This window comes from Molothrus ater, chromosome 1, assembly GCF_012460135.2.
Source record: "Molothrus ater isolate BHLD 08-10-18 breed brown headed cowbird chromosome 1, BPBGC_Mater_1.1, whole genome shotgun sequence".
NCBI lineage: Eukaryota > Metazoa > Chordata > Aves > Passeriformes > Icteridae > Molothrus > Molothrus ater.
In genome coordinates this window covers 29482179-29500166 of record NC_050478.2, presented here as the reverse complement: position 1 = coordinate 29500166, position 17988 = coordinate 29482179, and the positions used below count along the sequence as shown (strand labels likewise).

The 17988-nt window shown below is 38.4% G+C and overlaps 1 protein-coding gene across 1 annotated transcript in view; it reads left to right on the top strand.

Annotated features, from left to right (window-relative positions):
• The window catches only part of AGMO (alkylglycerol monooxygenase), a 187019-nt gene that overhangs the window by 7602 nt on the left and 161429 nt on the right, over positions 1-17988 (top strand). Inside the window, exon 3 of the mRNA XM_036379277.2 lies at positions 12494-12645. Coding sequence (XP_036235170.1) covers positions 12494-12645 — 152 coding nt within the window. The remainder of the gene's footprint in view (positions 1-12493; positions 12646-17988) is intronic.

The following is a 17988-nucleotide window of genomic DNA, read 5'->3' as shown; positions in this document are numbered from 1 at the left end:
TATGAATTGCTCTGTTTTCCAGAACTTTTAGCCACTTGTAAGTAATATCATGTTTTAGATATGCCTTTGCATGATATGAGCTTCCAGATGATAGATTTTATTGCATCTTTTCTTTTCAAATGGGGTTACATCTCTATTCCCCATGTGTGACTTGGCAGGTGACCTTCAAATTGTATATAATCTCTTCATTATAAGAAGAAAAGCTTTTATTATTTGAATTTTACTATATGGTATTTGCAAGCCTTTCTGTTATTCCCCCAGCTTTTTTTCAGAAGCCTCTGCAGTTTTTCAGCCTTCTTAGTGTTGATGTCTCAAGTGCACTCCATATTTCAGAAATTACTACATCAGTGCCAAATAATGAAGTCATTTGTTCTCTATTTCTACTTGTTGTTCCTCCCTTTATATATCCCAGATCCTTTGAGCTGTCTTTCATCCCTGAATACTTTCTTGGATTCTGTGGCTTACATTCCTCATTCATAGGCAATATGTTCTTATATTTGGCCACATAGAAGTACATGGATTATACATTTGGTCCTCCTGAAGTAGCCTGAATCCATGAAAAGTTGTCTTTGTTACCTAGAAGTCCCTGGTTTATGTCACTGCAAATTTTGCTAAAAATCCTTTCTTTCATACCAGATTCTTGATCAAATACATTAAAAGAGCGTAGCAAGAAAAACAACAAAGAATTATCCCTTCTGGCTAGTAGAACTCATTTTGTGAAATGTGTAAATCACTCTCTTTGTAATCTATTGATCATTTGTCATTTGGTTGGTTTTTTTAAACTTTTTAATCAATGCAGTCTTTGACAAGGTCTATTAGGTACAATGACAATTTCTGATAGATTATGTTAATTATCAGTAGTAAATATCCCCTATGAAACCTTTTAAAGACACGGTCCAAAACTCTTGAAATATCTGAAAATGAGCGGCATGAGCTTTCAATATGAGAAATACTCAACCATAAGGTTATGTCTTAGTTATTTGAAAATTTAGTGAAGTTATTTTTACAGATAATGTACCTATATTCAAATAATTCCTAATTAATTGTGAGCATGATCTTGAAGGAGCAATACTAAACTTTTCAGTATGCTTTATGAATTAATGGAATATTTATGAATAAATTAGATTTGTGTACAGCAACACACGACCCTGATAATGGGCTACTGTAGTCTGTATGAAGCTAACATTAAAATAAATCAAATATTGCTTCTTCAACTTAGCCCAAATTCTTTAAACTTGACAGGCTTACCATGCTGAATATTTACCTTTATTCATTATTGTAAAGCAAGCAACCCCTGTGGCAGGGAGAAATGATGCATCTGACTCTGTGATATCAGAAGGCTAATTAATTACTTTATTATACTATATTATTCTATACTATATTACACTGCATCTAAACTGAAACTGCACAAGCACTCAGCTGAACTAATCTTGTGACTGTCTCCTGACCAATGTCATGACACAGTCACAAGTGTGACAGTTTGCACAGATTGGTCAAGAAAACAAAACACTCACACCAGAATCCAATCAAGCAAATTCCTTCAGGTAAATAATCTTCCAACACATGCCACATGTTCCAAAACACAGGAGCAGCAAATGAGATAAGAATTGTTTTGGTTGCTGTGCTTCTCCAGGAAAAACTTGAGAGAGAATTATGTCTCTCTCTGTTCAGAGAATGTGAATCTCGCAATTCATCTCAAATATTCAGAACTGATTAAGTTAAACAAAGGGGCTGAGATACATGTAAAGTAAGTTTGAATGGTTTTGCAAGTCCTTTTGGCTTTATTTTCAGAATACTGAAACGATTGAGATACACTCATTCCTGGAAGAAATGCTTGCTAAGAAAACTGGGGTTGTGTGTGTGGAATGCAGCTTTGCAAGGTGCTGAGTACTTTTATTATTTTGGCACTCAGTCCTTTGCTGCAGAATTTGGCTTGTGGGCTATGCAGTTTTCTTTTGCAAGATTGTTTCAATTGAGTGAACGAATGATCCTTAAGGACTCGAAGGTTTGCAGGGTCAGGCAAATCTCCAAGATCGGCACACCTATTTATTGTTACACCAGCACAAGAAGTCTCTTCCAGGTTGCTTGCACAGCTCTCCTGACTGGAAATACCAGACCCTCCTCAGCAGTTCTTTCCAAAGAAGAGTCCTGTAACACTTTTAGCTTTTTGTGTGAATGTGAAAGAAGCAGGCAAAATACAGACTTCCTAAATTATTTAATCTCATGTTAATGTTGCAATTCTAATGGAGACTGCTTAGTGTAACACCTCTTTTTTAAGTAAGAGGAGTTGTGAATAACAGACTGGCTAAAAAGGCTCTAACTGAAAAAACCAGAACAATTTACCCTTCTGTCTCGTGCTTCCATGGTGTGAAAGAACTGGGTCAGACAGAAATGGGGAAAAAAATAGCACAGGCAAAAATCTGTTGCTAAGATTTTCACTTCAGTCTGTCCCTTTCAGGAAGAAAAAAGGTAGGAAAGTTGACAGAAACTGCTAAAACAATATTTCAGCAGAACCCACAGCATCAGGGGAAATAGTAGTGCAAATCATTAACAGCTGAAGGTTAGATTAACACACCATTGATTGTATCCTCTCCCAGGGACTAATTTTCATTTTCTCAACTAGCAGCAATGGTTTGCCACTTCCTTAAAAAAATCTGTGGCTGGGTCTAAAATGGTGGCTTCAGTGTATTAGTTAAAATGAAGCTTCAAATGTGTCATTGCAAAGAGGTCTTTACATTTAATGAAAAAATTAGGAGTCACTAACCATAGTCAGCTTCTAAGTATTTTTTCCATTTCACAGTCTGTATAAAAGAACTATTGCATGTCTTGAGGACAAACAGTATTTATTTAGTGTTTCATACTTGAACTTTTTGTTGAGAAAGTGCAAATCATAAATTGTTGATACTTGTATGCCAAATGGTAAAAATGTAGGTGCAAGAGGAAAAGTCTAATCAGACAAGGTAATGTTTTTGTTTTTAGGCTTTAGACTCAACAGCATGCAGTAAGTTGAATGGTTTGTGCATACATCTTGTAAATCTCTTGTAAAGTAGCCCATGCATTTCTTAAATATAATTTTCCCTGCATTAATGCATACTGTGCATTCCTCTGCATGTATAAATACTAAATGTTGTATGGAATGAAAATTAATTTGGGAGAAACTTGTATTACTGTTTACTCCCAGGATCTTAAATGTTAGTAAAAAAATTCTGAGAACTTTTATTCTAAACAAATAAATAAATAAATTTTCTGGCTAACCATTGCCAAGAGACTTTAAATGCTGCTTTAAAAATATTCTCCCAAGAGAAAGTTTATTTTGGGTATGAATATCCATTTTACAAGTATGTGCATTATTTCATATTGACCCATTTCTTCTTTTAAAGCAGCAGAACATAAATCAAGTCAAACAGTGTTTGGGGGATAACTGAGGTAGGTATGTTTTCAAACTAGTTGGGAAAGTATTTGTTCTTTATGGTCATGCTCAATTGCCAATTTTTAGTGTTCTGCTCTGCAGCGCAGTCATACAGTGTATATGTATATAATGTCTGACACAGTTTGGTCAGTCGAGTCTGCAATGAACTTCTCCATTTCCAAAGAGAATATTACAGTCTATGTACATTATTTAGCTTGATTTTTGAATCAGAGGAGGTTGGAGTTCTCTGAATTGTTGAACATGAGAATGGAATGAGTAAATCCTTTTTGATTAGTTCATGCTAGTAAATATGTTAAGAATCTACACATCAGCAATAATTAAATCGAAGGAGTAAAAATCCTGTTTCTGCTGTAGACCAGTGTATTCAGTTTTGTAAATCATCTGGATTTTAAATAATCTTTTTTCAGAAGCTGTTTTGAAGAGGCAGTTTCATGTACATTTTAGACCAGCAGTGCTCCCAAATGAAGCCCCTTTGATTGATACTTCTGGTTGCTCATTCCTCCCTCTGTACCTTCACTTCTCTTTGGCCAGCATCAGCATTTGTGTTGCCTTGTGCTGAAGTAGCTTGGGAAGCAGGTCCAGCACCTCCCCATCACATTAACCTGCATCAGTTCTTACTATGTTTGTGCACAGTCTTGTGCTAGAACAAGAAATGGGATTGGAGAAGAGCAGACAGAGTTAAAGGACAAGAAACACTCAATGCTTTTGTAGCATTACTGAGTCACCTGCTCTATAGCATATATAAAATTGCAATCTAAAACCAAAGGTTTTCAGTTTTTAAGAGGAACAAAATGCAGAGCTGATTAGAATACACTTGGTGCAAGTTATTCACAACCTTGTGGAGCTGGGAGTGTCTTGACAGAAGAGAAAAAGTTGCTTGCATAGATTTAACCATTTGAAGTATGTGCTGGTTTCCTGAAGTATCTATTAGATACATCATATGTCACTATAGAAATTTATAATCTCATAAATTACTGATTGCATTTCTTAAAAGAAAATTTGATACATGCAGTTTCTCATAAATTATATTTTCACTTCAAGACTTATTAGGTACATTTTTCCTCCACATCTGTTTGACTAAGACTTTGGACAGATGTTTGTTTAGAGCATGGTCAGATGTGTTGCTTCTGGTCCAGCTGCCCCCTTAGATCTGCCAGCATAACTGCACATTTAATTGCTCCCTAACCTGGTCCTGACAAAGTGATCTCGCTAAAAGCAAAAAAAACAAAAGCCCCCCAAGAACTATAAAAGAGGTGTTTAAGCTCAGCTGCATTCATTTCGACAGAGCCAGGTCAGGGAGCAGCTATGCATGCAATTATGGTGGCAGGTCTGAGGGCTAGTAACCACCACACTTTGGGGCAGTGATGAGCAGATGGGGCCAAACTGGAAAGGTAGTCACTTAACCTGGTTAAATGGGAAGGGGAGCTGCTGTGCCATGCTATGCCCTTAAACCAGCTGAGCTTCTGGCTACTGCACTTCTGTCTTTCTTGTACTCACTTACATAGTCCTCCCTTTCTCGTGTTGGTTCAGGTGCTCATCTGATCCCAAGTGGAGTTATTTTAGTTCACTCTCTGAGCAAAACAGTATTTGCTTTAGGCAGAGAGACAAGCAAATTGTCTGGGAATGGAAAAGGGACAGCCAAGAGCTGTCAGGCTTTAGGTTCAGTCTCTACAGAACCTGCAGTCACAATCATGCCTGCAGCAGCTAGTTATGGCAGTTTAAGGCACTGTCAATAGATGTGTCCAAAAAATATAATTTTTAATAAGTAACAGGCCTGAAAAGACAGAATCTGCTCACCTACCTATTCCTCCCACTCTCCAAGAAGCACTAGGTAGTTACATATTTCACAAGAGTACCCTCCTGGCTTCACTCTCCTATATACACAGTTGATTGTTCCCACATTTTGCCAAAGGTCACAGCCCTCACAGCTCTGTCAAAAGAACAGGTTTTGAATTAAGTCACTAATCTTCTGTAGGTAAAGCAGTCAGAGTAAGATAAACAATTTCAGTAAGGGAGTAGTCCTGTGCAGCAGGATCTGATAGGATTTTCAGGACATAAGCCTGACTCTGGAAGGAGATTTTCAAAATCAGTTCAATTAAACTCATGACAGTGACTGTCTTACCTGAATGGTTTTTGTTTAATCTAATTAGATTGTTGTTTTTTAGGGCTTTTTATAATCTGACTTGCATTGATGAGCCAATTGGGACTAAGTTAGTAAATTAGTTACTTCTGTGTGGATTGATTATCCTGTGTTCTTACTGTATCACTTCAGCACAGTTTATAATTTTGGTGTAAATCATGCCATGCCTTCCAGTAAATCCAAATCCAGCTGTGCCCAGTAAAGATGCTAGTGCTTCCTGCCTGCTCTCTCATGCTCATCACTACCTTCCTAATCCCCTTTTACCATTTGCACCCTTCCCAGGCATATCAGCATTTGTTTGAAGCAGGCTGGAGAGCACATGTGGGCATAGCTGCTGGCAGAACACAGGAGTTTTGCCAGTGCGACTTTTTAATGATGAATAAGGAAAGATCTGAGCCAGAATTTAATCTCTGGAGTTTCTAATGAAATTACATATAAGCTACCTTGCATTACAAGGGAGGATTTGGGAGAGCTTGGATATTCTCAAACTAATTGACTGAAACAACTGGTAGTCTCTATGTTCTATAATGTTCTGCAGATTGCTGTATTTCACGCAAACCTGTTCGGGATCCAATTATTCTTTTCGGCTGTAGCCTCTTACACAGAATGCATATTTTTCTACATCCTTAGTATTGTATCATGGTCTTTTTCTGTACAGTGGGGCCAGTAAGTGGCTTGGTGATTGCTCATTCCTAATGTCAGAGCCCAGCTTTACACCTCCCATGTCTTTAGAAGCAAAGAGAAGCTGTCAGGGTACATGTTCAAATTTACTTGTGCTCTTCTGTGAAGGTACTGTGAACTGAATTTACCCTTATTGAAAATATGGTATTAAGCTCAGTAGTCTCTGTAGCTCACCAAATATACTGGTTTCTCAAATCCATTAAATGTTGTGCAGATTTTTTGTTCCATGTTTTTGTATTTTCATTAATCTAAATTGTGTCATTTTCACACATTTTGAAAAAAACTCAAAGAAATTGCTTGTGTATAGAGTACCCTTCTGACTGAAGGACATCTCTGCCAAACAATGAATTAATCTTAAATCAGGACTCCACTAGATGGAGCACAGGGGTAGCATTTTTAGAGCTGGCCAATCTAGTTTCTTGGGTCAACACTTATAAGTTAGGAAAATTGGGGAAAGTGTCTCTTAATGATTCTGTAAATCAGTGTTACAGATCTGAAAAGAATAGACTTTCACTACTGTGTATCATGGACAGAAACAAACTAACTTTTAAAACATTCAGAAGTATGACCAAAGGAGTTCAACATAAATTCTCATGTAAATATTTTTCCTTATTTCATCGTTTGATGTGCTATGATGTTTCACTGAAGCTATTTCACCATATTTTTATAGGCCATAGGAACTCTTACTAGTTCCTTTGGTTTTTCTGAATCTATCTAGAACAACCTGAATTGAATAGAATACCCTTTTCTCATTACTTGTTTATATGTGACCTTTGAGAATATTACAGGCCTGTTCCCAACTCAAACCACAATGCAGATTTGCTCATTTCAGTGAAACAGCCAAGTAGGACAGATCAAAATCAGATCCTCAATTGGAAAAATCTGAAGACCTTTCATAAATTTAGGGCATAATGAGTTACTACTCTGGATTATATCACTGACGGCACTGGAATTTCTCATGAAAATATCTCTATTGTATTTTTAACTGATACAATTAAAAATTTACTTATTCATGAGCAAAGATAAACAAGTTGAATTATGTAGCAAGACTAGGACCTAATTATAAAAAAAGTGTAACACTGTTGCTATTTTTTCTTCCAACACCTGTTGTTTCACAGTTTATGCCACTCACTACTGTAAATTAATATTTGTGTCATACATTAGAGGATAAAAAGTGAACTGCAACAGGAGTAGGTTTGGGGAATAAAAGGCAGTTCTGTCAGGCAAAATATTGTGCAGTACTGTGTAAAATAAAAGCAGTAGGGATACCTGAGTCACCTCCCTTTTACTTCAACTTGAATTTGATATTTTCCTTTGTCCTTGAGGAAAACTGGAGGTTTGTATTGTTTAGGCTAAAGTGCTGGAGAAGAAAGTCATACTGAGGAAGAGGAGAGGCTTTGATTCAGCTTTTGTGTCTGGTGGGAACATTTTCTCAAAATGTAGGTGCTATTTCCTGTAATCAGGGGTTTTCCAGAGCCTGATAATAATTTCCCAGCTGTATCATTTTGGTGAATTATTCTTTAGCCTTGGGTTTTGCATATTAAGAATGGGAGAGGAGATCATATTCATCTTGATGATAGAAAACAGGGAATAGAACTCCCACAGCTCCCTCTCCCTTTCCCTCCACCTTGTGGAAAGTTTGGCTTTGTGCTAAAGCGTGAAAAAAGCCTTGACTGCAGTGTGTCAGGCATATTTCAGCTCGATTTGTGTCAACCCTAATAAGTCAGCTGACAAGGTAATAAATTGGGTGTCTGTTCACGACCTGGCACCTGTACAGGAAATAAAAGGGGATTTCAGTTGCAGCAGATTTGCTTTGTTTTACAAATGGATCTTTTCTTAAGACTCCTCTACCTCCTTCCCCCTTCTTCTCTTTACTAAAATCATGTTATCAAAATGTTTATTTCAATTGTGGCTGGAGCCAGTGTTTCATCTGGAAAAGAAAGCTCTATGAGTATCCTTGGAAATAGAAATCTTTATGATTTTCATTCTGAAATAAAACCTTACAGAGCATTTAATTATTCATGTATCCTGCTGTTACATAAATGGTCTGAATAACTTAGAATTGTTGAGAAACTGCCTTTGTTCAACATTTTGAAACTTTACATTTATATAGTTTGAATCAGGCTAGAAAAACAGAATTTATTTAACCCAGGGAAACTGTAGTAGTAAGATCTCACTATTTTTAATGATAATATAACCTTGTGACCAGGGTGTCTTAACGTGCTTCCCTCTGTGCCTGACCTCCAAGGATGCAAGACTGTTACAGCCCTTGAGAGCACAGCTTTTGTAGGTCCAGCTGTAGGGTTGTGTTTTTAGCTCAGGGGCACCAGGTCAGTTCCCAGTGTGATGTGAGGTGGTGACTGCAGTAGTGGTGAGAGCTGAGGCAGTTTCCTTGGGCTGTTCACTTTTGGTACACAGATCTTCCCCATGCTTGGAAAAGAGACAGCAGCTCCTGTCTCTGACCCTTTTCATTTTTGGTGACTGTCCTGGGCACCATGGAAGAAGTTTCCTAAAGATGTGGTTTCAGGCTCTGTGGCTGGAGGAAGCAAAACAGGACTTGTATTCGTTGAAATGGGCAGCTGCCTTTTCTTCCAATTGAATTTCTTCCACCTTTTCCCTCCTTCATTATCCCATAGGGATCTAGAATAAGTAGATCTTCATTTCCACACGGAGAGTTCATCTCCCAGAATTTCCTTCTTGGACTTTTTTAATTAGAGGAAGTGATAGTCTGACCCAGTGGAAGGTGAAGGGGGAAATGGTTTATTAAAAACAAATATTATTGCCATTTATTAAAGTAGGTATGATCTTTAGAAACAAGGAGACAAGAACTCTCAAGGTCATAACAGTTACCTAAGTGTGCTTTGCACATAATAGGAAAATTTTCAGCAGTAGTGTTCAAAATCCAAGAGGATAAATCTATGTAATGTATATAATAAAGTTTTCTATACAGTCTGTCTGTTTTAGGATTTATCACTCTTTATGCAGAGGATTGGACTAGATGACAAAAGCTTTACCTGTCCGCTTCTATCGCATTTAGGGTTACAACATTTAAATGAGGCAAAAGTTTTCTTAAGTTCTCCTAGTGTTTTCAAGAATTGAAAAAGGAACTTGAGGGGAAAAAAAGGGGGAATATAAACCTTTAAAACTCCAAGTCCACTTTAGGAATTGTAATTGAATGCAAGCTCTGGTCTTTCCTATCACACTATAAATAAAAAAAAAAAATAGTTAAGCAACCCTTCTTTCTCCAGCACTGCCTAGGAATATGATGGATTACTCTAAATTAATTACAGTAATCAGCTAACGTTATGTGCTGTAGAGTTGTGATTCAAGCATGAAGGAAAGAATGCAGAGCAAATTGCATATATGAAAAATGTGTTGCAGGGTTAGCTCCAGGTTTACACCTTGGCCTCAGCCTGTGGAAAAAAAAAGGACTCAAGGGTGAAATACTGAAATCTGATCAAAAATGGAGGAAATGTTCGAGGTCACATATCTTTGGATGTACTGCAAAGGCATTATATGTTAATAAAAGCAGAAAAATAAAGTAAGAAAACAGTACCTAATAATAACTGATACTCTATGTTGCAAGAGGTGTTTTAAATTTCCTGGTCATTGAAAAGATGTTAAGAAATGCCCATTTCTTTGTGTTCAATAATATCAGCTCCCTTCTGACCTGTTGTGAAATGGATTGAGAATTTATACTGAACTTTACAGATTCCTCATGAGGTGAATTGCAAAAATCTGCTTGGACACATATAATCTTCTTTAAAAATATTTATAGAATACAGCTCTTATGAAAATTAAACATGTTCCAGGTGTGTATGGTCCACCTTCTGGGCACAGCCAAGTTGTTTTTGAAGTTTTAGATACACCTGTCCTTGCTAGTCAAGAGACATTCTTCATGGTCAAGCTGCTAAAATGAAATGAAATTTCATGGAGTTTGTTGTGTCTTGGTTTTATTCAAGAGAAAAACTTGTATGATTATAGTAAAGCTGGGAATAAGTTGCAGGTAAGATGTGCACCTGGCTGTGGAAAAAAATATTAGTTTTTCTTCTGAGCAACAGCTACTTGCAGTGCTTCAGCTCTCAGGATAAAATGGTGGATGTGATACTATTGTGCTTGCAGGCTCTTATTGGGAGGTTGGGATTTTTAAAAGATTACTTTTTTTCTTCATTAATAGAAACTAGCACCACAAAAACTCAAGGTGTTTTCTTCTAGGTCTATTCAAAACACCATGGGAAGAGGTGCTAATGCCAGATGTATAAAAGCTCTGAGTAAAAAGCATAAAGCAAAAAGATGGAGTTCAGCTATAGCATGGGGGATGGCTTGCAAGCTGAAACAACCATGCTTGCTGAGCTTCCCTTCTGTTTCAGTGCAGCTGCCCAAAAGGACAGGGCATGGCCAGACTTTTCAGGGATGTTTTCCAGATGTGTGAAAAAAGTCTTTAAAGGGGAAGGAGTATATATCCTTTTTTGGTTTTGCAGTTTCTAGTATTTTTCTGGCCATGCTAGCAACTATATCAAAAATAATCTATCTGAAAAAAAGAGGCAAAAAAGGGAGGATATTGAGAGAAATATCTCTGAGAACTGGTACTGAGGCAAAAATGAGCAAATGTGACAGAGATGCGCAGGGAATCTTTCAGCTGATTTCAATGTAAGGTGAAGTTCTAGATGAGACTAAGGTGAAATAGAGATGTTGGTCTGTCCTTTGGGTGGGATTTTGCATGGCTGAAACACAAATGTGTGGTTTGTTGCTCCTTCTATTTAAGTAGTGTCTACAGGTGTGCTATCTGCAGTGTTCTTTGGAAGCTACCTGAATTTGTATCCCAGAGTCTTTCTTCAACTATGAATATGTTTTATAGGTTTTTAAAGTCTCGCATGACTTTGTACAAAGGTGTTGCTGATAATTCTTCTACTCCCCCCCACAGAACAGCAGCAGCATAACATCTGAGAACCACATTTTGTGTGTGTGTTATCTTATTTCCTACTCTTAGGCCCTAAACTGAGGTGAATGTCAGCCATTGATATATAAAAAAAGGATATTTGTGACTTTTCTATGATTAGTATCTTTCCCCTACTTCTCTTTTTTTTCCATTTTCTGCTTTTCAGAGGCTGATTTAATTCAGTTTACCACTGTTTCACTACATTTTCAGCAACACAACAGAGGAAAGTAGTAGGAGACTGTGTGAGGAATCTGCTACAAATCCTGATGTGGACTGGTTTCTTCTACAAAATTGCCAGTTTAAATATATATCCATCTGCATCTGTGGCACCATTTCACAGCTACCTAAGCTAATTGTCACCTGGGCCATCCCAGTGCCTACAGCCTCTCGCCATTCAAACCTGGGTTTAATGCTTCCAAAATCTCATCCAGCAAAATCTAAGTAATTTGTTTAGAGGTAGCTCAGGGCCCCAGTTGGGGAAATGAGGTAGTAGGGTGCTGAGAGGAGGCAACCCAAATTTGTATTAATCTGAGCAGCTGTGGAGAGTTACTAGTAGGTTTGGCCTGTCCATTCCAGAGCTACTTTCTTTCTCCTTCTCCTGGTCTCAGTGCTGAGCCTGTGTTAGGCCAGGGACAGCTACCCTGTCCCTGTAGTCCAGGAACTCAGTGGCAGTGAGAGCTGTCTGGGGGCTTTCCTTGCCTTTGCAGGTTCATTATTTTTTTTTCTTTCCCTCTATCAGAATGCAATTGCCCTTCCCCTTCTTTTCAAAGGCACTGGTCATTGTCTCCTCCTGCTGCATTTATCCTCTGTTGAAGTGAAGTGATATGATGAGCAGATCAAACATTTCAATGCTCCTAGAAGTCCTGCCCCCTTCCATGTTCTCTCTAGTAGTGGAAGCAGTAAAGGTATTTTAATGTAGTACGTTAGTGTTTCAGTGTAATTGCTGCTGCTCTTCAATCACTTCTGACTTACTAGTTAGCAAGTATGGGTTTCTTCCAGTTTTGGGAGAACAGGAACACTATAATGCCTGCAGAGCACAGGAGTGTACACACAGCCTTTGAGTGTACCTAATGCCACAACATAGGTGGTGAGTGGGGGGGAGTTGGTTTTAGAAACCTTGTAGACACTAAGCAAATGTTCCACTGAAGTCAATAGTAGCGTCACTTGACAGAGGCTGAAGAACTTGGAGAGTGGTTTTATGTGTTGTAAAAAGATTTCCAGCTGGTAAACTGTAAATATATAAAAAGTTATGAAATTAAAACTGACAGAATTACTGATAAAAATTTCTGGATCTCTATTTCAGTGTTTTATTCAGAAGTATTGAGTTAATTAGTTACATATACGTATGGAATAACTACAGACTCTTTGAACTGCCCTGGGACTCTCCATGGACATGGTATCTGACATTTCTGGGAGTGGACTTTGCATACTACTGCTTTCATCGCATGAGCCATGGTAAGACTTAACAAGTTTTTCATGTTTCAGCATACAAAATACATTAATACCTATTAATAAAGTGAGGTATTCATTTTTGTTTCTATACTTGATCTACTCTAAGCATATATAGCTGCTCTTCTTCCCAAGGGTTAGCAAAGATAAACTTTTAGCATGGGAAATAGTTAATGCATCATACTGAATACAATGAACACAATGTTGTGAAAGGAAGGAGTATAATTTTGAAAGCAGTTCAACAGAGAAAGTGAAGTATCATGGAAAAAAAGTAAGGATAAAATAGTGAGTACATAAAAAATTGCGTTCAATATCCCTATATACCTGTATGAAAAATCCAGCAAAGTACAGATAACTATTTCAAAAGAATCTGATGGATGTACAAACTAGAGAGCAGGAAAAAGCAAGATGGCCAAAATAATGGAGCCTGTGTAAATCATGTCAGCCATTTCTGTACATGTATGTCTGTCTCTACATATTTCTGTTCCCTAGTGAAAACAAATATCAGCTCTAGCCTTTTATAACATATCTGAAAATGCAATATTACTTTCTATCAGTCCTAGCTCTGGGCCTGACCTAAAGTCTGTAGCAATGAAATAAAAATTTTTTTGTTTTTTTAAGAGGGTTTAGACTGGGCTTCCCAAAGCTGAGTGCCCACCGCCTGCAGAAGCTGTGGGATGTAGTAATGATACTTTTTGTAATGTGCTTTCAGAAAGGGAAAATGCTCTGCTGCCAGTAGGTCAGTGGAATATATGGAAGTAGGTAAGAAAGGAACCTGAGCTGCTGCGAGGAGTGGGAGAGAGGAAGGGTCCCTCCCAGGTGGGGATGGCAGGCGGGTGTGAGAACAATGCAGGGTGGGTGTAAAGGGATAACAATGGCGGGGGACGGGGCGGGAGGCAAGGAAGCAGGGGGAGCTGGAACAATGTGTTGAGGGGGACATCACGGCCAGGAGCTGGGAGCCCTGCGTGGGTGTAGGGAGACTGGGAATACGCTTCACAAACAATGACATTAACAGTGCTGGCAGGGCTACAGCCTCAGGCTAAGAACTGCATAAGAGCAGGAGGCTATTCCTGTGTTTTAAAATAAAAATAATTGCCTTCAAGTGTTAGAAAATTGCCTTGCTAGTGTTAGAAAATCACTAGCTTGGCTGTGCTTTCTCTGGAGTCAGTGGTAAAATTCCCACTGGCAGAAAAGGGAACAAGGCCATCTCTGCATTCTCTAAAGCAATGGATATATTTCTGTTTCTGCAGCAACTTTGCGTTTGCTCTTCTCTGTTTTTGTTTTTGATGGAATACTTAATAGGTGGAATTAATCTCAATAGGTGTTTTAGAAATAAAAACAAGCCAATTCTATATGTAATGGAGTTGAAGAAGCTGTAAGAAAATGCTGCTCTTAAGAAGGTCAGTGCTAAACTATTCAATAAATGTTAATTTACTTTTCTTCAGGTTACAGAAATATTTTTCGCTGTTAGATCTGTGCTACTTAGCAGGGAACTGATGAAAAATTGTAGAAAATCACTCTAAGTGGGGATTTTGGTTTAACCAACACTCTTCTCTGGTCAAACAATGATGAAATCTGTAGCACAGCAACACAGCTGCGAAAGTCAGCTGCACTGAAAGTTGCTGAGGAAATTCAAGGAGATGGTTTTAAAAAGGAAAGATATCTTTGCAAATTGAGAAGAAAGGGCACTGGAAAAGTTGCTGGTACAAGCAGACAAAACACACCTTTGCACTAGAAAGTGACAGGGCCTGGTGATTCAGGCTTGGATCCTACAGCAAAGTTCAAAATTAATAGCACATGTATATCCCAGGAAGTTCAAGCTGTGTGGGCTAGCTCTAATTGTTTCAAACTGAAAAACTAAAATTCAGATACATTTTTTTAGTTGTTTCTTAGAACTTGATATAATTTTGATACTAGGAATTATCATCATCATGTAGCTTTTCCTGGCTGCAAGCAATAATTTGGTAACTCAATCCCCTGGCATTTTTACTGCCTTATTTCATGTTAGACATGAATAACTAGATTTTTCATTCTACTATTTCATAAATTGTCTTGAATCACTACAGATTTTAAAGTTTCTTCTGTAGGAGAAACCCTACTTTGCAATATAAAATTTTTACCCTGCATTTGAGGAGATATTTTTTCCTCTTCACTATATGCATGTAATAGCTATTATCCTAAACTGAAGTTACACAGCAACAAAAGGAAGTATTTTTAGGTGTGATCTCATTTTGCAAAGGATAGAGTTATTCTAAGTATGTGCTTGTATTTTCCATTGTTTGCAGTAGCCACTGAAAGGTTAGGAAATAAAATGCTTCACCACTTACTCCAGCATTCTTCTGGGTCTGATCCAAAAGCCATGGCAGTCAACGGGTCTAGTTAGACCCTGCTCTTTCTCATGGCATTTTAATGAATTTATAAATCAATGTAACTTTTCCCTTTGTTTCAGTAAAAAAAAAACCCATAATGGCTGTACTACTGGAAAAAGTATACTGTAAAGTCATAGGTTTTATTTTCAAACTTTTTTTTTAGGGAAGGATATGTGTGGGTTTGAAGGATTTTTACTAGGTATTTTCATCTAGCATATATGGATTACTCCTCAAGTTTTCTCTCCAGGTGCAGAGACCTTGTAGAGTTAGTCCTCCTAGTGAGGGGGATTTGGTGGTCCCAGAGCAGTGCTGAGCCCCAGCACGCCCTCCCCGCGCCCTGGCCTTAGGGACACTCCTGTTGCAGACAAATAACAACCGCAGTAAGGAATTTGGAAGCTCTGTAAACTGATTTCTTCAGCAGCCACACCTTTTAATCACAGGGGGAAATCTAGAGAATTCCAGATCCGTTCAAAAACACTGGTGCTGGTGCAGAGCCCAGGTCCTGGCTGCGGGTGTCTGATGCCCAGCTCTGCTGTGGGGGGCTCTGCTAGATCCAGGGCCACCCCTGGCCTGAGCAGGTCCCTTGGCAACAGCTGTGTGCTCAACCCTGTGCTCCAGTGGGGAATAGTGGGGGCTTGCAAGGCTCTGGTGCTCTGTAAGGGAGTAGTTTTTAATCTACACTTCCCGGAGGATCACATCTTGCAGAACAGAGTGTGTTTCTGTCAACTGGGGTAATTTCCTCTCTTCTGTCAGGCCCTGGAAGAAGCTGTCTCTTCTTAACAGCAGCTTCCAACACCTCTTCTTTTGTTCTCCTTTAGTGCTGGGGAATTTCCACTGCTTCAGCGTCCCTCCCCTCAGACAACCTGGGAGAAGTGAGTTTCCTTCAGCAGGGCCAAGCCCTGCAGCAGCTGCATTGTTCTGCCTGGGCCCCGCTGGCCGGTGTCAGCCGCTCTCCCCATTGTCCGCTGGTGGCTTCCAGCCGCCCTGCGGGATACGTGACATGGTCCCTGTCAGCCAAGGGCCGAGCCAATATGAGCTGATGGTTTGAGTTACATCTGAGGTCATAAAATAGACCTCAGCTGATGAGTATATCCTCAGTAGATTCCCCAGCTGCTGCATAAAATTTCAAGTTAATGGTGTGTCTCTTAATAATTTTGAATTTATTTATAGTGGATGAGAAATGAGCCTTCTACACCAGGTGTATTGTATAGCAATAGACTCCAAGCTTCTCAGATTCTCCCACCCCACAAGACTAACCTTTTGGCCAAGTCCAGCTTCTGAAGGGTCAGAGGACAAAGAAGGAAACCCTGAAAACTAATGTTGGAATTCAAAAGACTATGCCTCAGACTGTGACAAAATGTCTCAGCTGAGGATGTTGAGAAATTTTTCTTTCTAAGACTTCAAATAATAGGAAGTTTTGTAAACTTTTCAACTCCTGTTTTAAAGAAGTTCTTTTAGAGGGGTGTTTCTCTTAGCCATGACTTAATTTGCTTCTGCCTTTTCTCCCAGTGAGCATCTTTTGTTACAGTTCCTTCAGCAGCAGAACTGATTTCAGAAATTTCTGGCTGCTCTTTCCTACACCATGCTGCAGTTCACAACCCACTCAGTCCTGAAAAAAATATCATGTATGGAGGCTGTGTGCATAAGATGACTGAAATAAACCATGTTGAAAAACAAGGTTGTGTTGCATGTCTTTCTCAACAATTCAGCTCAGTAGTCATAGGGGTCAACTTAGCCACAGAGCAGGACATAAGCCAGATGTGCTAGCTGAGAATCTATGGGATTAAGTGGAGACTTGAGAGAGAGCAGACAATTTTCTGAGTCAGTAGGGCACAGGCAGGTAACCCATTGTTTTATAAGGAGCCAGAGTGGATAAATAGGCACAGGTAGTGTCTCAAGATTGATGCCATTAAAACAACTGGAATGTGCAAAAGTAAAAGCCAGTCCTGTTCTTTCTGATAATTATATATGTATTGTGTAGTAATAATAATCCTAATGTGTTACTGGACACTAGTGCAATACAGTGTTTGTTGTTGCTTAAGGAGATGAGTTTAACTTTGTTAGAGGAAAACACAGCTCAGAGGCTCAAAGTCTCTTCACCATCTATATTTGCTGATAATTTTTCGAGGGCATATTGAAATCATATGATTGTATTGTCTGTATTTATCTGATCCATTCCTGCCTTTGAAGTGCCTCTTTCATCTGCTTTTTGTCATGTACTTGTCTGAACTCAGTATATTAGCATGGACTTGTTATGTAGATGTTATATTGGCAATTGATATTATATTGAAGTAATTTTTTATTTACAGGGTTTTGGATTTATGGGAAATTCATTATAATAACGTGATGTCTGCCTTTTCTTACAAGGTTTGCTTTTCAGGAAAATCTGTGTTCCTCTACAAATACAGCAAATTGTGGTGCTCTTTTACATGCCAAGGTGGGGAGAAGGTAGGGTTGGTGGTGGTATTTTTAGGCTTATTTTTACATGTGGAAAAATGTTGTTGTTTACCTAATTAGAAATTGAGTACCATATTGATTATCCAAAATGAAACAAATTTAATTTCACCCTAGTGAAAGATAGAAAATGTTGGGAACTGTCAAGTGACTGGAGGAGGCTCTGCTCTTTTTCTTGTCACAGCTTGTGTTGATTGCAAAGGGAATTGATACACAATCATTAAGAGACAAATATTCTCTTCTTGTGAATTATACAGAAAACATTTTTTTGCTGTTCTGTCAGTCGATTTTTTTCTTATTTTTTAAAGGGGTTTATGAGAGCAGGAGACTAAAATACTGTCCTTACTAGCCTCACAAAAATAGCAAAAGCTATTGTCATAGCTGGTTGTCATATTTTCTGTTCCATCTTCTGATTGATTCTAGTCTAATACTGAAGACAATACAACATGAATTGAAAATAAATACATGGTTCAGGTGACTATCACTCGTTCATTGCCATTCAAGTTCACTGTAAATAAACTACATA